The sequence below is a fragment of the Podarcis muralis genome, chromosome 10, assembly GCF_964188315.1.
Source record: "Podarcis muralis chromosome 10, rPodMur119.hap1.1, whole genome shotgun sequence".
Taxonomy (NCBI): Eukaryota; Metazoa; Chordata; class Lepidosauria; order Squamata; family Lacertidae; genus Podarcis; species Podarcis muralis.
Window position 1 is genome coordinate 48,075,887 of NC_135664.1, and position 20,274 is coordinate 48,096,160.

At 42.8% G+C, this 20,274-nt stretch overlaps 1 protein-coding gene across 1 annotated transcript; it reads right to left on the bottom strand.

Annotated features, from left to right (window-relative positions):
- Positions 1-4,393: 4,393 nt before the first annotated feature.
- On the bottom strand, positions 4,394-19,208 carry EIF3L (eukaryotic translation initiation factor 3 subunit L). The gene is made up of 13 exons (XM_028747316.2): positions 19,062-19,208; positions 18,406-18,454; positions 16,453-16,663; positions 15,730-15,809; positions 14,699-14,760; positions 14,452-14,521; positions 13,872-13,945; positions 13,586-13,757; positions 11,898-12,052; positions 10,512-10,682; positions 7,048-7,545; positions 5,853-5,933; positions 4,394-4,617 (listed from the first exon to the last, which is right to left on the bottom strand). Exons 1-13 carry the CDS (start codon positions 19,089-19,091, stop codon positions 4,579-4,581), a joined length of 1,692 nt encoding a protein of 563 aa, XP_028603149.1. The 5' UTR covers positions 19,092-19,208; the 3' UTR covers positions 4,394-4,578.
- Positions 19,209-20,274: the final 1,066 nt, after the last annotated feature.

Here is a 20,274-nt window from a genome sequence, read left to right on the forward strand (position 1 = left end):
TCGTCTCCCAAGAAACCCATGCAAAAACTGGTCAGACCAGGGAAACTGGAATGAGGAGCTAAGCAAGGTAGGTGTGGAAGGGTGTTTCCTGCATCCAGGCAGAGCCGTGACTTCACCTTTACACAAGAGGATTTGGGGCTCTTGACAGCCAGTCACCTGGCAGCGGTGCGATGAACCAGCCCTGCTGCAAGGAGCTGTGGAAAACAGCGGCATTTTCAGACCAGCGGATACAATGAGTTCTTTGTGGTCTCCAAAGCCTAAAGGGCAGGAGTAGGCGAGCAGAAAGGCTGGAGGCCAAGCAATTCGGAATATGACATGCTCCTTCCAGAGATAGCTGCAGATGTTATGGCCTTAGCTAAGCCAGAAAAGATCCCCTTTGCTGCAGTCAGACTGCCCCCCTTCACATGTTTTCAAACAGTTTTGTGGCTTCCTTGATCCAGGTGTACATGTCTCGAACTCTTCACAGAGGGTCCTTTCTTCTCGTTCTCTATGCTGCTCTTAACCTGAGAACAGAACACTCCTGAGGAGAACCTTTATTTCCAGCCAACTTACTCTATTGTTATCAATAAGGGACACAGCAGCCACATAAGATGATCTGTGGAATTTAAGAATGGATTACCTTAAAAGCAAATGTATTTTTTTCATTTGACTGCAAGCAAGAGGAGAGCGAGCTTCTTTGCTGTTGGCTCTTTTTTCTTGAGTTGGATTCCTGTGAGGGATTAAAACTGAGAGAAACAGCGCTTTAGTTGAGAGACCTGCATGGCAGGGGTTTGGACTAGATGACCCTCAGGGATCCCTTCCAACTTTAGAAGTTATGAAGTGATTGCTGGGGGAAAACCGGGCCTACTGTGTTCAGCTAATTATCACTGAGACTGCTGGGAGGAGAACTGTTAAGTTTCCCATGTTACAGAGGCCAGACTAACCTCACGGGTCCCATGTTGTGAAAACCTTCTTCCAGCAGAAATTCGATAGGCACCCTCACTTGTGACTTTCAAGCATCTGTTGAACACTTTTTAATGCCAATGGGTCTATGCAGAATTTTAAAACTTTATTATTAGCCCTATTGTTTTGTATTGTTTTTAAGGGTGTTTTACATCTTAAGTATTGCTGTGTACCTGTTGTTCTATATTGCCTGGAAAAATAAACCACAATGCTGAATGTGCAATAAATAAATAAATAAATAAATAAATGAACTGCATACAGCATGTCTTGTTCAGACAGAGTTGCTTCAGTATGTGCATGCAATTTTAGCATGCCAGGGATCAGATGTCTGAACAGGCACCATGCTAGCATGTTAATACCGGGCGCAGAGTTGGCCAATGACCCAGTTTAAACTATGAAGCCAGGAGCAGTATGGCATGGTGTGGAGATAAGTGCTTCTTCCTGATCTGGTAGCATGGTTGCTCTGCAGCACCTCCTTGTCCCCGCCCCCCTTTGCGTCACCTTTTGCTCACACGAGAGGTCTTGAAGAGCTCGTTGCTATTTAGTCATACTTTGGTTGATTGATTTTGGAGAGTTCTTTTTTAAATGGACCTTTGCTTTTATGCCTCACTCCAAAATCTCATGAATGATAACTTTCTTTTCTGATCTGACAAGAGTGTTTTACCTACCCAACAGCTACCAACTTTCAGAATCTATCACAGCAGCTGAGCCTGGAGAGGAGAACCAACAACAATGTTGCTCCACAAAGGCTTCACCAGCGTTTCAACAATTGGACTCTGTTGATGTGGCTGCGTGCTCCAAATTCCTTTTGCCTTCTGTCGGTGCCAGGCACAGACTCTTGACGGAGCCCAGCCTTCCTCTCGCAGCAAAGAGCAACTGGCCTGATTTCTTTCCAGGAGGTCAACTGTGGTGAGTGGAGTGAATCTCTCCTAACCTTTAGCGGCTTGTGGGGGGATCACAGTGGCTTAAGTGTGCAACGCATGACATAAGCCATTCCCTACTAAATTCCCGGGAATGCGTAACAGGTGCAAGATGCACAAGTTCCATATTTAAGCCCCAAGCAAAGGCTGCTTTGTGTGCTGTACTCTTTTTTATCACACATGTTGAAAACGCAACACGTAGAAATAAGGATCATTTGGAAAGGAACTGAAAAACTGCCAATAAACTGCATTATAAAAATCTATGGTGCAACTGCTCTTGGAATATTGGGTAGAGTTCTGGTCGCCTCACCTCAAAAAGAAAAAGGAAATTCACACCCACCAGAGGTTGTGATGGTCACTTCAATGGCATTAGAAGAGGATTACACAAATTCATGGAGGATGGGCTATCAATAGCTACATTTTTCCTCCATTGTCACAAACAGTATGTCTCTGCATGCATTGCTGGGAATCATAGGTGGGAAGGGTGCTGTTCTGCTCAGGTTCAGATTGCAGAATTCCCATGAGCATCGGGCTGGCTACTGTGAGAACAAGATGCAGGACTAGACAGGCCTTTGGCCTGATCCAACAGAACTCTTCTGATGCATGATGGATAGGGGGTATGTCACAATAGGCTGCAACTCTTTGTAGCATGCAAATCTCCTAAAACAAATATTTCTGCCTCTTTTGTCTCACATGGCACTAGCCATTCTGAAATGGTAATATATGTGCAGGTAGTCCTATTCCCTCTGTCATCATGAGGCTATGTGCATGACTACAGCCAACTGTTACATTGGCTTTTCTCTTTTTCTTTGGAAAGCTCACTATGACAAAGTTGGAGAACCAGTTTGTTAACGGTCCTGCAAACTACATAAGCTTCTGACACCCATTCATATAAACAGATCTTCCCAGACTAATGAACAGGACCTTCAGTCAAGAGTCATCATACATTGCAAAGTACATCAACCACCCATTAATACCATTTAGGCTTATGCAGAACGGTAGAAGGTTTAAGTATTCTCTGGCTGTACAAATAGTTGCTACAAGCATTTCAAATAAATATCACCCAGCAGCAAGAAGCAGTTATATGAAATGTGTTCAGCAAAGTTGCAAAATACAGTGTTTGCAGGACTCTGGTTTTATATGGATCTGATATCTCCCTCCATTTTGGAGGTGAGCAGACAGTACAAGGAAATTCTCACCAGGAGGCAGAAACTGGCGACTGACAACTGTGTTCTGTCCAAAACTGCTTTCAAAGCCTTCAAGCATCACCCATTCATTACGAAGCCTTATTCCACAGCCAGGAATGAAAAACGTTTAAGAAAAAGGAACAGAGAGCAGATGCAGGTTCTTAGGATGCCAAATTGTGAGAAGGATCCAATTTTGCTCTTCTGTGGCAAACCTCTGAAGTGAGAGATAAACATAGGCCTACTTACAGTTCTCTCAAGCAAATCCTTGGGAGGCTGCAGCATATGCATTAACAGAGCTCATTATAAGACGCCTCTTACAGGATGCATACAAGGTTTCCAACAGGTGCTAACCTCACACTGAGAGGATGGATGGAAGCTATTTGCAGTCAGTTTCACATACTTGCTCCTGGCTGGGGAAATTAGGAAGGAGTCTAACTTGAACAATGTGCTCATGGTTCTTTCAGCACATTGTTCCATCACTGCAATAAGCCTTCCCCAACACCTGTTGCCCTCACTTACACTCTCTGAAAGCTATCCTGGCATCGGATTTAAATATAAATAAGATAGATTTGTGCTTTGTGCAGCTTGATCCTGCGCATAAGTACTCTGAAATCAACCCCAATGAGTTCAATGGGAGTTACTGTCACATATGTATCGACAGGACCCCAGCCGCAAGGTTCTTTTATTTTATACAAAGGGAAACTGAAAGGGCCATTCAGACCTTCATTGCTGTATTTTCTGCTGTAAAAGACTTTTTTAAAGGACCAGTAAAAACCGTAAGTTTCAGCATGAACTATACAACACAAGGAAGTCTGAAAACCATTTGATATCGTAGATCTCGTAACAATCCACTGTTACTGTACGTAGTGTACGTTTACCAAAAAGACACCTAGTGATAGTAACGCCCCTGAAAGGTAAGCAGTGAATAGCTTGAGATCAGGATAATACTCTCTAGTAAATTGGATTGAACTCACATGACAGCCTAGAAATGCCTAGGAGAGATATAGCCGAGCCCTTTCTTTCAACAGTATACAGCATGTCAGGTCCCCTTCCTATGTTAGGAAACAAAGCAACAGGGGAAAGGGCAGGTGCAATCTTTTCATTGTAGGTTGTTTCTTAAAAAAGAAAAAGAAAAAAGGACAGCATCTACGGATCACTTTTCAAAGTAGTGGACGACTGTCTCAGTGTCCTCATGTGTGCTCTGTCTGTCAGCTATCCCGACACACCTCTCACAGAGTGGAAGTGGGTGCTCTCCACAGGCTTAGTTAAGATATCAAAAGAAGCTACGAAATTGGCCACCTCCCCCTGAAGGGACAAATGAACTAGAACTCCAGAGACACAAGAGATATTTCACTCATTTAATTAGATTTCTTAGTCCTTTTATATGAGCTCAGCTGTCTGCTATCCAAGTAAAAACTGCAGAGCCCTACAGAAAATTCCAAAATTCTTAGCTCATTCTCTCTCCCCACCCCCCGCTTGCCCACTTAACAGAAAGAACCAGGCGGTTGATGACGAGTTCAAGACGACTTTCAAGGTCTTTGGCCCATCTTTTTCAGAGTGCGATTCAACTGAAAGAGACAGACATCTAATTACAAGGGAATTCTTGGGGGCAGGCTAGAAAAACACACACACACACACACACACACGGTACTATCTGAATTTTGCATTTTTCACTCAAGGATTTGGGCACCATGCAAGAATGCCAAGTGCAGACATGGGGGAAATTAAACCACTTAGACCCTACCAAGTTTTGAGGTCAGAACACAGAAGAGTTGAACATCAAATAGAAGTTTGCATAACTGCGTAAGTTGCAAAGGATTGCAAGGATATTGAGTAATTTAGTATTAAGTAACAGGCAGCAAAAGGCTCCCCTAATCTAACTTGTGGCCCTCCAGTGCTGTTGGACTTTTAACTCCCATCAGCCCGAGCCGACAGACAGGGAAAATCAGAGTTATAATCCAAAAATTTGGAGGGCCACAGGCTCCCCACCCCTACCCATATGCCCAGTCTTAAACAAAATCATGCCCTGTCCATGTTCTTGCTGTTGGGAAGCAGCCAGCCAGACTCAAGTAGGCTGCATAAAACCTGTATCCAGAATCTTCCTTCAATGTATTTTTGCTTTCTTGGACTGCATTTTAGAATGCCGAATACCACTCTACTACTATCTCTGCCTCTCCGACATTCTGTGCTACATATTCCCAGTTCTTTCCCTAATCCCTAACCTAGCAATCTTAAAAAAACTCAACCCTTAACTTACTGCTCACCTGCAAATCTTGTATTTATCCTTATTCTTATATCTTTAAGTAATGCACAGTACAGCAGATGATGCCCATCTGTTACCAAGAAAGGCACTCTTCCACCTGTGGTGCTGTGCTCAGTGCTTTTGGTTAACCCAGCTCAAAGTGGCACTCTCCATGTGAGTCAAAACAACACAATGGCTATTTCCCCTTCATAGAGCTTTCATTCCCTCGGGTGAGACTCCTGGTGATGCAGCGCCCTCTGTCGGAGAGCTGGAACAACTACACTATGTTCCCCCTTGCAAGCAGCAGGAGACAGAAGAGGGTAGGTGACATTGGGAGAACTCCTTCCATTCACAGATAGATGGCACTGCTGCCATCTATGTTTTCATTTCTGCCATTCATGCCAATACTGTTTAGATTTCACTCTCTCCTGTACAGAGACAGACACACAGACACAGCTCTTCCTCAAACCCTGGCTGAAAGCGTGCAGATAGGTCACCCCATCAAATTTTGCAAATGGTTTCGAAAGTAAATTTCGCCTGCTCATTCAGCAAGTAGCTTACCTCTTCAAACTTATGGATCTGGCGGATGAAGAAATCCCCATAGCGGCGAGCAACCTTTGTGTCTGCGATGTGGATCATGTCCTGCCAGGAGATAGGCAACAGTAAGGAACAGCCCAGGGGTGCTAACAGGCAACAGCTCTGTATGAAGTTCACTCTAGCCTGGAACTAGGGATATTTTTTCAGATAGGCTCCTTCATTCCTGAAGGAGTGAGGCCAACATTAACGTCTTCTTGGTGCCAGGTAAGATCTACATCTTTTCCCAGGCATTTGAAATAATCTGAATACTTGGCTATCTTGGTCCATAAACACTGTGATGTTTATATTCTGCTGATGCATTATTAATTCCAAGCGGCTATCAGTGATTTGTTTCTATATATATAACATTACACACACACACACACACACACACACACAACTTCATCCAAGCAGATGAGAATGGGAATTGATTTGATGATGGTGTATATCATATCAGGATATAGCTCTCCAGATGTTCATGGGAGCTAGAAGTTGAACATCTGGAGAGCCACAGGGTTCCCATCCCTAGTGTATAATCACTAATATATATGCCTTTAATCTGATGTATTTGCAGAAGATAAACTGATGGAGAAAACTGGGTGAGTGAGGGTAGTTGAATTCTAAAGGTGGGAGTGAATGGAACTCTTTGGGACAAGATTCATAGCTTTGTCGCTTTTAGAATGAAATAGGAGAGGAAGCGGGGCGGCTGATGGTACTGAAAAACAAAGTACCTCCTATGGTAGGTGGCGCTATGAATTTTTTAAAAGCATGCATCTATTCTTGGGAGAGCCTCTAACCTCTGCCTTTCCTGGCTTAAATCTCATTTCCACTCCAGGAACTCTGCAGTGAAGAGCTCATTCCTAGCAGGTACCTCTGGCTGCCTGGAGAAGGGCGCTCTAGGAACTCTGCAATAAGCTGCTTTCCAACAAGTTAGACCACTAGTTCATCTAGTTCTGTCTTGCCTACTCTTAGTGGCAGCGAACCCAGGCTTTCAGACAAGAGCTTTTCTCAGCCTTACCTGGAGACCCCCGAGATGGAACAAGAGCCCTTTCGCACACAAGGCAGATGCTCTACCACTGAGTTATGGTCCTTCCCCACTTCACCTATGCAATCTGACCTACCCGGAAAGCTTCTTGTAAGGGATGGAGAGAGGTGAACAGACAGGCGGGAACGGACAGACCTTGTCAATGTAGAAGTCCACCTCGGAAGCAGACTGGAACTCGCCATCCAGGGCAGAGATGCCGCTGGTCCAGACCAGGTTCTTCATTTTGTGTTTGAAGACGAGCAACTGGATACGGAACTCCTGCTCTGTCAGGTCCAGGAAGCCGGCTAGCTTGGCAACCGGCATAGTGGTGTAGAGCTTCAGGAAGCTGCGGATGGTAGATAGCTGGGCCTGCTGCTGGACCTCATCGGCAAAGACCTTCAGCTGCTGCAGGAAAGGCTCCTTGTGGTAGTTGGGGTGAACGTTGTCATAGTTGGGGACCACAGGGGAGAGGAACTTGGGGCAGGCGTAGCTGAAGAGCTCTTCGTACACCTGAGGGTCGCCTTTCTGCATGCGCAGCATCTTGTCCCCGTATTTCTCTCGGAGCTGCAGGTGGATGCTTTCGTCGATGCGCATAGGGTACATGGTGAGCGCAATGGCCAGCAGGGCGTGCATCTGCTCATTTTGTTTGTTGATCTGCGACACAAAGAAAGCTTGATAGAAACACTCCGCTCTGTGTTTTCAAATCTCCACGTAAGGACTTGTGCAGCGCAGTGGCCAAAAGTCTGAGTGACGGAAGTCTCCAGTCAAATCTCACCTCTGCTTTGACAGGTAACTTTCATGGAGACCAAAACAGAATAGACAGGCACACAGCCTGAACTGCCAGGATTAAACTGGAAGCTGCCATTGGCCATTTCGCTACACGGATTCAGGCAACGGAGTCACTCTTACCCTGCATTTCCATAGTAAGGCCTATGTGCCCTTGCACTGGTAACTGAAGAGTGACAACTTCAGAAATGCCAATTAGGAGCGCTTTAGGATCATACTCTCTTGGTAGCCTTAGGTAAGCCACTGCTTAGAGATTTCTAGGTGTTATTAATGTTTTTAAAATGTTTTCAATATGTCTTATCTGCCATATATTTTAAGAAACTAAATTTTGCATGAATGTTCCCAAGATCCAAGTGCACATTTGCATTTATGTTTGGATACAATTGGATGCAGTTTTGAATCAATATGGCAGACCGAACCTTTCAAAACTGCACTGATTTTTTTGGTTTCTTAGAATTTCTGAGCAGTGCTGGATATGAGGCTGCTAGTATAAAATACACAGAATAAAGTGTATTATTTTGCAAATTTGTTATTCCTCTCTTCCCTTGGATAGAAATGTAATAAATCAATCTTTTGAGTCTCTTCCTCCCAGCTGCAGAACAGGAATAATGATACTGATCTACAGGGCTGTTGTAAAAATTACTGAGATAATGTACATGAAACATTTTCTACAATATTACTATGTGAACCTAAGCAAATATAATGGTGCATTATTATAAAAGACAATCATGTTACTAACCCACAGGGAGAAGCCTAGAAATATGTTGTCCGAGGGGGGAGGATGTCAAGAAAGCTTCCTCCGGCTATTTCCCACCTATTATTACTCTCTATTACTTCCCTTCCTCACCCTTCAGTTCCCCACACAAAACAAATGTTACTGAACTGAGCTTTAAAGTAGATACATGCAATTTTGGTAAACAAGTTTAATTTGTACAGTTTATTCTGGACAGAGAACCTGGAGTACCTACGGATATGATAATAGCATTCCAAACTGACTCTTCCCACTACAATGAGACAGGTAATAACCAGAAGCGGAATGGCCTGTGTTGAGTTGCACCCTGACTCCTGAAAGATTTAATCAGCTGCATTCTGGAGGAGTTTGGCAGAAGATGTGAGTCCTGCAGGTACTATAAAATCTTCTAAAATACTATAGAATGAAGCAGTGAGGTTTAAGGCCACTGTACTCACAGATTGCTAGCTGACTGAAACGCTGCAAATAAGCCTGAGTGGGGCAATTACACCCAAAGATTCATCATTCGTGATACCCTATACTGACTTACTGGTTTTAGGGATCCAGAGAACAAACTCAATAAAGAGAGCAACAGTTCTGGCAGATCATTTTGGCAGATCACAATGATGAAGCCGTTTCAAAATTGGCTCCTACTATTGCAAGTAGGATTAATACAGTGAAGGGGGGTGGTGGATACACACACAGAGAGAACATCACAGCTGGTATTAATGGCAAGGGAAAGTGTGTGAGCAATGTAACAAGAGACAAGGTCAGATTAGCAGAAGAAAGCCTTGAAGGTGAAGACTAATTTTGATGTATTTGGGGCAGACAGCAAGGAGCCAGGGAGAAACTGGCTCCTGAAAAATTTAATCAGTTGCCTTCTGGATGAAGATATAGGTCCCAGGAAGGCCAGTAAGTCTGTGGCCAAATCAGGCTTAACTGCAGGTAATATAAAATGGTGTTGTTGTTTTTTTTTAAAAAGGGGGGGGGGGGAACGATAATCTGGTTAGAACACTGGAGGCTAGAAAGAATAAAGCAGTGATTTTGGTGTAGTCCAATTAAATACAATGGGAGTTACTTCTGGGTAGACAATGCATTAAATTACTCTGGACGTAGAGGAGCATGGTTTGTTTTACACGTAGCGCTAAGACATAGTTTATTTAGCCTAACTATGGTTGTCTGAACGTGCAAACCCAGCCCAGCAGACTAAGCAAGGCTTATTTTCTGCCAACAAACCATGATGCAAAGTCCTAGTTCATGGGTAGGCAAACTAAGGCCCAGGGGCCGGATCCAGCCCAATCACCTTCTAAATCCGGCCTGCGGATGGTTTGGGAATCAGCATGTTTTTACATGAGTAGAATGTGCCCTTTTATTTAAAATGCATCTCTGGGTTATTTGTGGGGCCTGCCTGGTGTTTCTACATGAGTAGAATGTGTCCTTTTATTTAAAATGCATCTCTGGGTTACTTGTGGGGCATAGGAATTCGTTCATATTTTGCTTCAAATTATAGTCTGGCCCCCCACAAGGTCTGAGGGACAGTGGACTGGCCCCCTGCTGAAAAAGTTTGCTGACCCCTGACCGTTAAGTCCAGTGATGGTCGACACTGGGGTTGCGGAGCTCATCTCGCTTTACTGGCCGAGGGAGCCAGCATTTGTCTGCAGACAGCTTCCGGGTCATGTGGCCAGGATGACTAAGTTGCTTCTGGTGGACCAGAGCAGCACACGGAAACGCGTTTACCTTCCCGCAGGAGCAGTACCTGTTTATCTACTTGCACATTGACGTGCTTTCGAACTGCTAGGTTGGCAGGAGCAGGGACCAAGCAACAGGAGCTCACCTGGCGCCACCTCACCAGCTTACCATGCTACAAAAGTCAAGGGCAGCTGGAAAACAAGCCATACTTTAGAGAAACAAGTCATGACTTGTCTGCCTGTTTGTGAGACAACTTGTGGTTAATTGGACAAATGGAAGTTCAAACAAATAATAGTTTAGCATTGTGTACAAATTTGGTCTATGCCTGGGAGGAAATAATCAAAAGCATCAAGAAAAGGCGCTCAGAACAGAAGGAACAAGCAACTGTTTACCATGTGGCTTCAGGGCACCTTACCATCTCATACTTGTATGTTGTCCTCTGGAACATGCTCTTGGTCCTCTGAATATACAGGAGGATATTTGCAAAGACACGGATGGCATCTTGGTAGCGTCGCATCATGAGGTATGCAAAGCCGACGTAATAATAGGTCGTGACCTGGCACTCTGGCACACGTGAATACATACTCTGGGAAGGGAAAAGATTCAAGTGAGATGCCTGGAAAAAATAATTTTCAATCACTACTGAGGACAGCTTTCTTCCAAAGGATATGGTGGAGGAATTCTGCTCAAGTTCTTTATGTTAGAAAGGGGATCAGTGGTAATCCTGAAGTGGTACAACAGTGCAGCTCCGTGCTATCTTTTTAAACCAGGCTTGGGGCTTAATATATTATTTATTCCAGTTTTACACTGGGCATGTCTGTTGCCTTTCTAATAGGTGTAACATTTTATTTGATTTACTAACAAACCTGAACAAAATTTCCAATTTATTTATTTTTCAGCATGAAAAAGGGGAATGGGGTGTGCCTATTTTCCTGCAGATGTAAAAACATTTACACTTGACACTTCCTCAGTGCTAAGATCCCATGTTGTGTTCTCAATTCAATGTACTTGGTCACAATGGCTGACAATGCAATTAACACTTTGATAGATTTATCTGCTTTTATTGAGACCAGCATGTTTGTGTGTACACGACATGCCTGCTTTATTTAGGACCAGATGCTCAAGGATGATTGTATATATATGAATGAGAGAGAAGCATGGCATTCGGGAAAGGGTACTAGGGAGAGAGCAGGTAATTCCTGATGTGGAAAACAGAACTGGCAACATAGAGAAATGGGCAGGTCATATTTGTAGCTTGCCTTCTCAGAAACATGCTCTTGGGCCTCTGAATGATATTGGAGAAGTACAGAAATAGCATCATGGTGCAAAGGATACAACAACCAAGATAAGAGGACACCTAGCATTTGGGTACTTCAGAATATTAACTCAGGGAATTAAAGAAAATGACAAAACAGATGCTTTGAAGGAGATTCTTTGCATATTTTCAAATATACACCTCTAATTTGGAGAGCAAAAAAGGTTTTTTTCAGAAGAGCTGGATTCTCAAACCCCAAAATTTTGACTGTGCAAGGAACTGAAAACAAAGGATTTTTCACAGTACCCTCCATTTACACAAAATGGCTGTACACACAGCATTTAAATGGGGCGGCAGAGATTTATATTTGACACACATGACAGCATAGGAGAGAAGAGCATTCAGAAATCATTAGGTGCACAAAGCTCCTTGAAATCCAGAGGATTCCTCAACAACAAAAATGAGTGTAACACCCAAGAAGAGAAAAGGAATGTTCTATTTTAATGCTCTAGCATCTGGCAGGATTTGAGTCCTGTGCTCCGTTACCTTCTTGTTAAGTTCAATGTTCTCCAGAACCTTGATGGCTTGATAGTAATCTCCAAGGAGTGAATGGAGGCGCAGCAAGCCCACAAGACTGAAATAGCCCAACATCTTATAGAGAGAATGGCGGCCATATTCTCCAGCTACACTCTCAGGGTCACCTAGGGGAGGAAAATAGTATTAGAATTTCAAAGTACCACTGTGCATTCTATAGCAGGACAGGGGAGAAGAGACCAAATGCAACCTTCGGCATGTTTTATAATCAGCTTGATCAGACTTTCCATACTGAAATAGTTTATTTGGATTCATCTATGGTAGTAAAGGCTAAATCAAGAACTGAAAGTGTTTTAAGAACTCTTACAGGAGTTTGAGAATTTACTAGTTCCACTGAGACATTAAAAGAATCAGATCCTCCCGTCTGAACAAACATCCCTACTGTGCACATTAATCTATCCGAAATAAGCACCATCCTCTGGTTTTGTACTTACAGTCACTACTGCATCAGTATACACAAATGGAGTAAAAAAAATCAGTTTCAACATATATAAAAATGTAAGAGTAAGGAACAAAGAGCCTGATCTATTTTTATTCAGAAATAAAACCAATGATTTCAATTGGGATTACTTTCAAGTAAGTATGCAAAGCATAATGTCAGGAGTGGGAAACCAGTGGGCCTCCAGATGTTGATGGAGTAAAAATCCCATCATCCTTGATCACTGACCATGTAAACAAGGGTGGATAGAACCAGAGTCCCACAGCATCTGGAGGGCCACAGCTTCCCCACCTTGAATTACAACCTAAGGCTGCCGCCCTAACCCCACTTACTTGGAAGTAAACCCCATTAAATTCAACTACTTCTGAGAAGACATGGTTAGGCACTCAGTAAACTCACTGAACTCAGCAAGACTTCTGGGTAAACCTGATGAAAACTGCACTATAAATGCATTGGAATGAAAATGATCCATATTATGCAATCTCAAGCATGCACTTTACCAATCCAACTGAAGTAATTTACCACTAGTAAATTGTTTTTATGAACTGATGATTGTTTTATGTATATTTGTTTTTCATCTTATCATTTATAGTCTGCTGTTTTTGTGTTTTTTTAAAATGAGTATCTTATACTATTATGTAAACTGCTAAGACTCATGTTTGATTAAAAGACCTACAAAACTAAACAAATATATTCAAAATGCAGTTTCCTTCCTGGCTAATCTACACACTGGCTAAACCCAAGCATTAGATTTAAGACTATTTAGCTTCATGTAAATAAAGTGAGCAGGATAGAATTATCTTAACAGGCTTGCGGATTAAACTGTACCTATCACACAGATAAGGAGAGCTATAGCTCAAAGCCTCTCAGTGATAGGATTCTGCAGAAAGAATACTAATAAAGGTATTGGAGGATAAAACCACAACAAATTATGTTACTTGTAGAAAACTACACACATACAGAGCTGGTTTTATACAAGTGAGTTTATACAAGAGAACTTACAGCCTCTACAGGTTTCCAATCAGGCAGGAACTCAGGGAATAAGGCTTTGTTTTATTATTTAATCTGTTTATATGTTGCCTTTCCTTGATCATGGAAACCAACACATTGTGGTGAATGCATGGTTCTTCATGTGCCTTCACACCACAACCTGGAACCACTTCTATTCTCTCTTTAACATACACCTTTGATTCCTTCTTACCTCCACTAGTGTAGACCTCTAGTTGCCGATTGATGTTGGATTTGTCCACCAGGGAATGCAGCACATTGAGAACACTGTGGACATTCCAGATCTTGGGGTTTGAACGCAAGAAATCAATTTCTTCATCTGACTTCTTGGCTGTCTTGCAGCGGTACTGACTGAAGGACTGGAACTGTGAAGGAATACAGAGAACAATGTTGGAGAAAACTGGGTCATTATTTATGTTCACCTCCAATAGTTTGTGCATAGAGAAAGAACACAAATCCCAAACTTAAAGCTACTGCACCTGATAGATGAATTCATCTATGATATCCCAGAGCCACTGGTTGGGCAGTTCCAGGGGAGCTGGTCCATCTGCATCTAGAGAAGAACATTCACAAAGAATTTATAGCGCTTCAGAGACTGAAAGAGCAATAAAACCCCCTTGATGTTGTCTGCTGGAGGGAGCAACCTGCATGCACAGAGAGACTGGCAGATGAAAAGCTACCGTTGGTAGTATTCCCACAAGTGGTAGAAAGAATAGTGCTTCACAACAGGGCATTCTGGGTTGGAGCAGAGCTGGCTATGGATCCACAGCTGCTCTGTTCCCCCAAGAGGGGCCCAATTTAGGTCCTTAGCTGTACCTGACTTGAGGTGACATAGCTAATTGCCCCCATTGCTTTCAGTATGTGTGAGTGGGTGAGGGGGATTAAACATAAAAGTATCTGCTGGACAGAAAAGTTCAGCTAAACAGCCACCAACATTGTTTTGTGCGTGGGTAGGATAGCATTCTAGGTTGATTAAACCCACCCCGGTATATAAATTATCCTTGTTTTCTCTTTCACAATAAAAGAAAGAAGTTACATATATAGATCCTAATAACTCACTGAGAATATAGTTGAATAGATTGCAGTAGTTGTAATATGACTCAAATCTTTGTTCCAAAGATGGACCACCCTGTAATTAAAAAAAGAATCAGAGTTGAGATGGAATATAGCTTAGGAGTTTAATTTTCTGGGCTTCAAATACTAGCTGAGCATCTCAGCTAATGATAAGCCCAAGTCAAGACAACCCAGGGATTCAAGGTGGATAAGCAACTGAATAAGTCAATTCACTTTCCATCACAGTACTTACACTGACTTTAGCATAGATGTGTCTATAATACAGCTCCTTGTACAAAATCAGGAAGACAGCATCTTCAAGAAAAAATAGATGTATTATCTTATTTAAAATATTTGCATCCTATTTTTTCACCCAAAGAATTGATTCAATTTCAAACAACTTTTGCCAACCCGCTGCTCACCAACCTGGCTGGGGCTGATGGCAGGAGGGTCCCATTGGGGGAAAAGGTGATAATAATGATAACGTTAGTAACAACAACAACAACAAATCCAAAATATTTGGAGGAGTTGGTGAAGGCTGATACAGAACAACCAAACAAGATCAAAACCACATCTAGATGCATAAACCTTTCCAATCAACAGCAGTAATAAGACAGAAAAGGTGCAGTAGGAACGTAACAGAATAAAGCTTGGGGAAATAAAGTATGATGAAAAAGAGAGGAAAGTGTTTCTCTCAAAATTACCATCAATTAAAAACTCTCTTCTCTGCGCTCGGACATTTATGAAAGAAGTAGGAATCTGCAATATTAAAGGATCTAGACATAATCTAAAGGCTCCTTTGTGACCAATCATAAACAAGTTTCTTAGAACCCACACAATGGTGGTCATAAGTATCTAGATTACATAGTGCAGATGCCTTTGGTCTCTTTTCCTACCACCTCCCCAATCTAACTTTTTGCAGTTAAATTAATGCAGTTGAATTAATTGTCGGCCAATCGGCCATTACAATACAGAATAACTTTATCACAGGTGTCAAACACAACTAAGCATTTCCAAGCATAAGTGGGGCCCAGGTGAAAATGCAACACAGAGTAAAGCTTGCTTCCACTCACTGCAAATGCCCAAACTGTCATGGTTCCATTTCTATTTATTTTTAATAATAGGTTAACTGTTCCAATGTATGACAAAGGCCACAATGAGTCTTTACCTTAACGAAGTGATAAGAGAACCTGCAGCCCTCCAGAGCTCCATCAGTTCTGGAGGGCCGCAAGCTCCCCATTACTTTTCCTTATTAAGCTGACCAAGGGAAATGAAAATACTTACCATTTCCAACCTGCGGTGCAATAGCCTCTGCCTCTGGCCATGGTGTGTTTTTAAAGAATCTTTCTGTCAATTTGGTCCAACTGCAACACACAAAAATGTTTAGTAACTCAAGTTCCTCCCTCATCAGCACTAAAGAAACCAAGACACAACATGGTCAATAGCCATTAAGTCATTGCTGCTGCAACATGCATTGCTTTTCCCAATTTTTTAAATCAAGCATATGTAAATATGGATTACTGATTTGATGGGAGAAAGAAATCTACCATCTATAGACAGCAATAGCAAGACTTTTCATTTACACATGTCTGTTGGTGAGACCTGAAGGACCCCCTTCAGAATGGAATGAAAAAGTCTTCTTCCGTAAGGACTATAGCTCTGCAGCACAGAAACACCCAAGTTCAATTCCAAGCATCTCTGCTTAAAAAGATCCTCAGTATGATGGCTTAGAAAACAATCTGCCAGAGATCTTGGACAGCCACTACCTGAGATGTTTTGCCAGAATAAACAGAACTAGGCTAGTTGCATGATTGGACCAACAATATAAACCAACTTCCTACACAAACCTCAGCTAACTTCCCAGAATTTATAAATAAGGCAACTGCTGTGCATTTTTGTCCCATGAATTATTCATTCTCTTACAGGTGTTGATGTGAGGGACTCGATGATACCACAAGACATTTATATTCGCAAACTTCATACTTCCCTGAGAAAACTGAATCTTACCTGTTTTCATAGATGTCTTGGATCTCATAAACCTTCTGATCAATCATATCACTAGATACACGACTGGCCTGAAGCTCATACACTTTCTGGTCAATCAAGTCAGACACAGTCTTGTGAAAGTACTGGATAAAGTTTTTTATCACCTCAGGAATCACTTGATAGGTTTGCTGCTCATACTGTCTTTCATAGGCAAGATCCTGTTTTGGATCTCCTGTGAGACAGAAGAGATGAAAGAATATTAAAACAGGAAGGAAGATGTAGAACAAGGTGGCATTCCAGATGTTGTTGAACTCAGAGTCCCATAATCTCTGCCAATTGTCATGCTAGCTGGGGCTGATGGAAATTGGAGTCCAACAACACATGGAGGGCTACAGTTTCCCCACTTTTGATTTAGATGAATAGGAAACAGTTTGTACTCCAACCTTCAAAAGCACTTGGCACTTAGAACCCCACTTCCCTTCATAATTACTTTACATGCTTAATTTCCAAACATCCATACACATTACATAAAAGAATACTGGAAACCAGGAACAGCAAGATCGTTTTTAACCCAAGAAATACAGATAACAAAAAAAAAAAGTTTACTAAAAAGTAAAAAAAATAGGTCTCAAGACATTAATTTGGTAAATAGATATAACTCAAGTTAATCCCTCTCATCCCAAATAAAATATGAGAATACAAATTGAGTAACAGTTTAATAGTTACTTTGCTCTGTCAAGATTTTCCTATTAATTACTACTACAGTGGTGCCCCGCAAGACGAGTGCCTCGCAAGACGGAAAACCCGCTAGACGAAAGGGTTTTCCGTTTTGGAGGTGCTTCGCAAAACGAATTTCCTATGGGCTTGCTTCGCAAGACAAAAATGTCTTGCAAGTTCCTGCAGGGTTTTTTTCCTCCCCCCCCCCTTTTCCCCAAGCCACTAAGCCGCTTATCAGCTGATCCGCTAAGCTGCTTAACAGCTGATCCGCTAAGCTGCTTAGCAGCTGATCGCTAAGCCGCTTATCAGCTGATCCGCTAAGCCGCTAATCAGCTGATCTGCTAAGCCCGCTAAGCGCGCTAATCCGCTAATGGGCTTGCTTCGCAAGACGGAAAAAACGCAAGACGAAGAGACTCGCGGAACGGATTCTTTTCGTCTTGCGAGGCACCACTGTAATAGACAGAGACAACATTGCGGGTAGCAAAGTAGGAAGGACCCTCCATCAAGAACCTCAGGGATGAGGAATTAATGGTGCTGCAGATGTTTGGTTACAATTTCCATCAGGGAATTATCCCTGATAATACAGGGATAATACAAATTTTAATCAGAAAAGTACTTTAACTAATCTTCTCACAGGGGCTGTCAAATTCAACCCAGGAAAAAGTTTGGTTCTTTTCATAGTGGCCCAAAACAGAAAATTCCAAACAATGTTGTAGAATTCTGATGCAGCACTTGCCGCTGGTAAAATTCCCTTAGCAACTTTTGTAAAGCACTCCCTTCTTTTATTAGATATCAGTTCTGGCCTGTGCATATACCACAATGTCCCTAATTATCATGGAAACATCTTGTGTAGTACATCCACTTTGCATTGGGAGTGGGCAAGATCCATGTGTCTTCTTCCATATTGACACTTTTTCAAAAGCAGCACCCTGTTTGTGGACTGCCCTCCTGTTACAAGTACATTTCCATTTTGGCACCAAGTGAAGACATATATCTGTCTACTCAGGTTTTTTTAAGAAAGGAGTGGGTGGTGGGTTAACCTTCTCCTCTGCTTATTTGTTTCTAGTCTAGTGTTTCCTGGTGTTTAAAAATACTAGATTTTGGTGGTTGTCGTACTACAGTCTGAGATGAGAAAATAACAAAAACATTTTTTAAAAGGGGGGGTTAACCCCCAAAGATCTTACAATTTAGCATCAGTACGGACGAAGAGCAGACCACCATATTTTTAACAAATAAAATAAGAACGAAAGGACTCACCTGTGTGCATATCATACTCCCCTGGATAAGTATAGGGATCATATGAGCCCTGAAAACAGAGAAAGACCAGAATATCAACACACCTGACCAGTGTCAGATTTATGTATAAGCTAAACAAGCTATAGCTTGGGGCCTCATTCTCTCGGGGCCCCCCAAAAAATTTAAAGGGAAAAACACCTGGGTGTACATTTCCAAAATATAGGACAAAATCAAATAAAATAAAACCTACATACAGCAACAGTGTTTTGTTTTGTGTATGGACCTATTAGGTCCATAAATTACCATATAGCATATATTCAACACAAAAAACAGCGACAATTTGTTGTTGACAAAGGACAGCCGGACATATAAAGGGCCCCATTACCTTCAGTATCTTAGGGGCCTCATCAAACCTAAATCCGGCCCTGCACCCGGGGACCCGGCACACCCATAAGATGCTTTGCCCTTTCCCTACTCAGATGCGGACTGCCAGCTAACCAGAAGGCGACACACCACGGCCTCGCCTTCCTGGGGCTGCTTGGCCGCCCGGCAAAAACCACCCTCGCCGCCTCCCAAGGCCAGCTACGCTGCCCTCGCACCCACAAGACCGGCCAGGCGAGTTATTTCCGCCCCCCGACCAAGACCCCGGGTGGGGAGTGAGCAGGCGAGGCCGGTACCTCTTCGTAATCCTCCGCCGGGTAGGACATGGCGAGGCTTTCGGAGCGAAGGCGAGAGGAACGCACACCGTCAGGGAGGGAGCGTTGCGGCAGAGAAAGCGCTCCGGTCAGCAACCCGCGCTACTTCCGGTGCCGACCGGAAAACGTCGGCGGAAGTACTCCGGGTGTTCGCTGAATATTGGCTCTGGTGGGAACGGAAACGCAAGAAGCGGTTCCTTTTAAGCGCGGTTTAACGCGGGTTGTTGTGGCGCAGCACGACTGAGGATGAGCCCCGCTGGCACATATTGGCGGGGTATAAGCGTTTGGCACGGGAGGGGTTAAAAGAATGAGTGAAAAAGTGGTCTAAAACAGAAATTTGAATGTTGTTTTTCCTGTTTGCCAGCTTATCTGATTGCCTTTCCTGATAGTCTGTCACCCATTAAAATGCTGATTACTCAATTCCTGAGACAATGGGAAGGCTCCCTGACCCTCCTCCCTCCTTGCAGGGAAAACATTTGGTCAGTTTGGGAATCAAAATGGTTTCAGGTCGGTCTTCCTGTGCTTCCTCTTCTATGTACGTGCTTGGTTGGTACACTTATGAACATTTAACATATATCTAAGACCTCAAAATTCCTATCACAGTATGAAAGAAACTTGACAAGAATATCACTTCCCCCACCCCCTGATGGCGTTTTAAAATACATCATGGCAGGCAGCAATTCTGCAGATAGAATTGCCAAAATGTTAAAAGCTTCACCGGTTGAATTTGCACAAGCAAAGGCCCAGGAATGTACCTTACGGCTTCTTTCTGCTGCAATTGCTTTGAAAGCATTTCAGAAATGGGGCAAAAATAGTTTTTTAAAGGGAGAAAGCACTTCAGCGAAAGGGTATTTTAACCTTGCTGTATAATGCAAATCATTGTGGATTCCTACATGTGAAAAGTGCAACAAAAGGAGAACTTTGCACATGTCTGGAGCTCCAGCCGGCCATCCCCTCTTTCCAAGATACTCCAATTTATTTCTCTTCCACAGTTAGCATTCCCACCCAGCCACATCAAGCTTTTGCTATTTACAAAAAAGAAAAGAAAAGAAAAGAAAACGATTATTAACATTAGCAGCTTGGCCCGTCGATGTAGCCCCGCATATGGCGGATTCCTGCGTGGGGGCTCCTTTCTCAAATAAAACATCTCTTTGGCGCACGACCCCTCTTCTGACGTCATTTGCCCCGCCTCTTA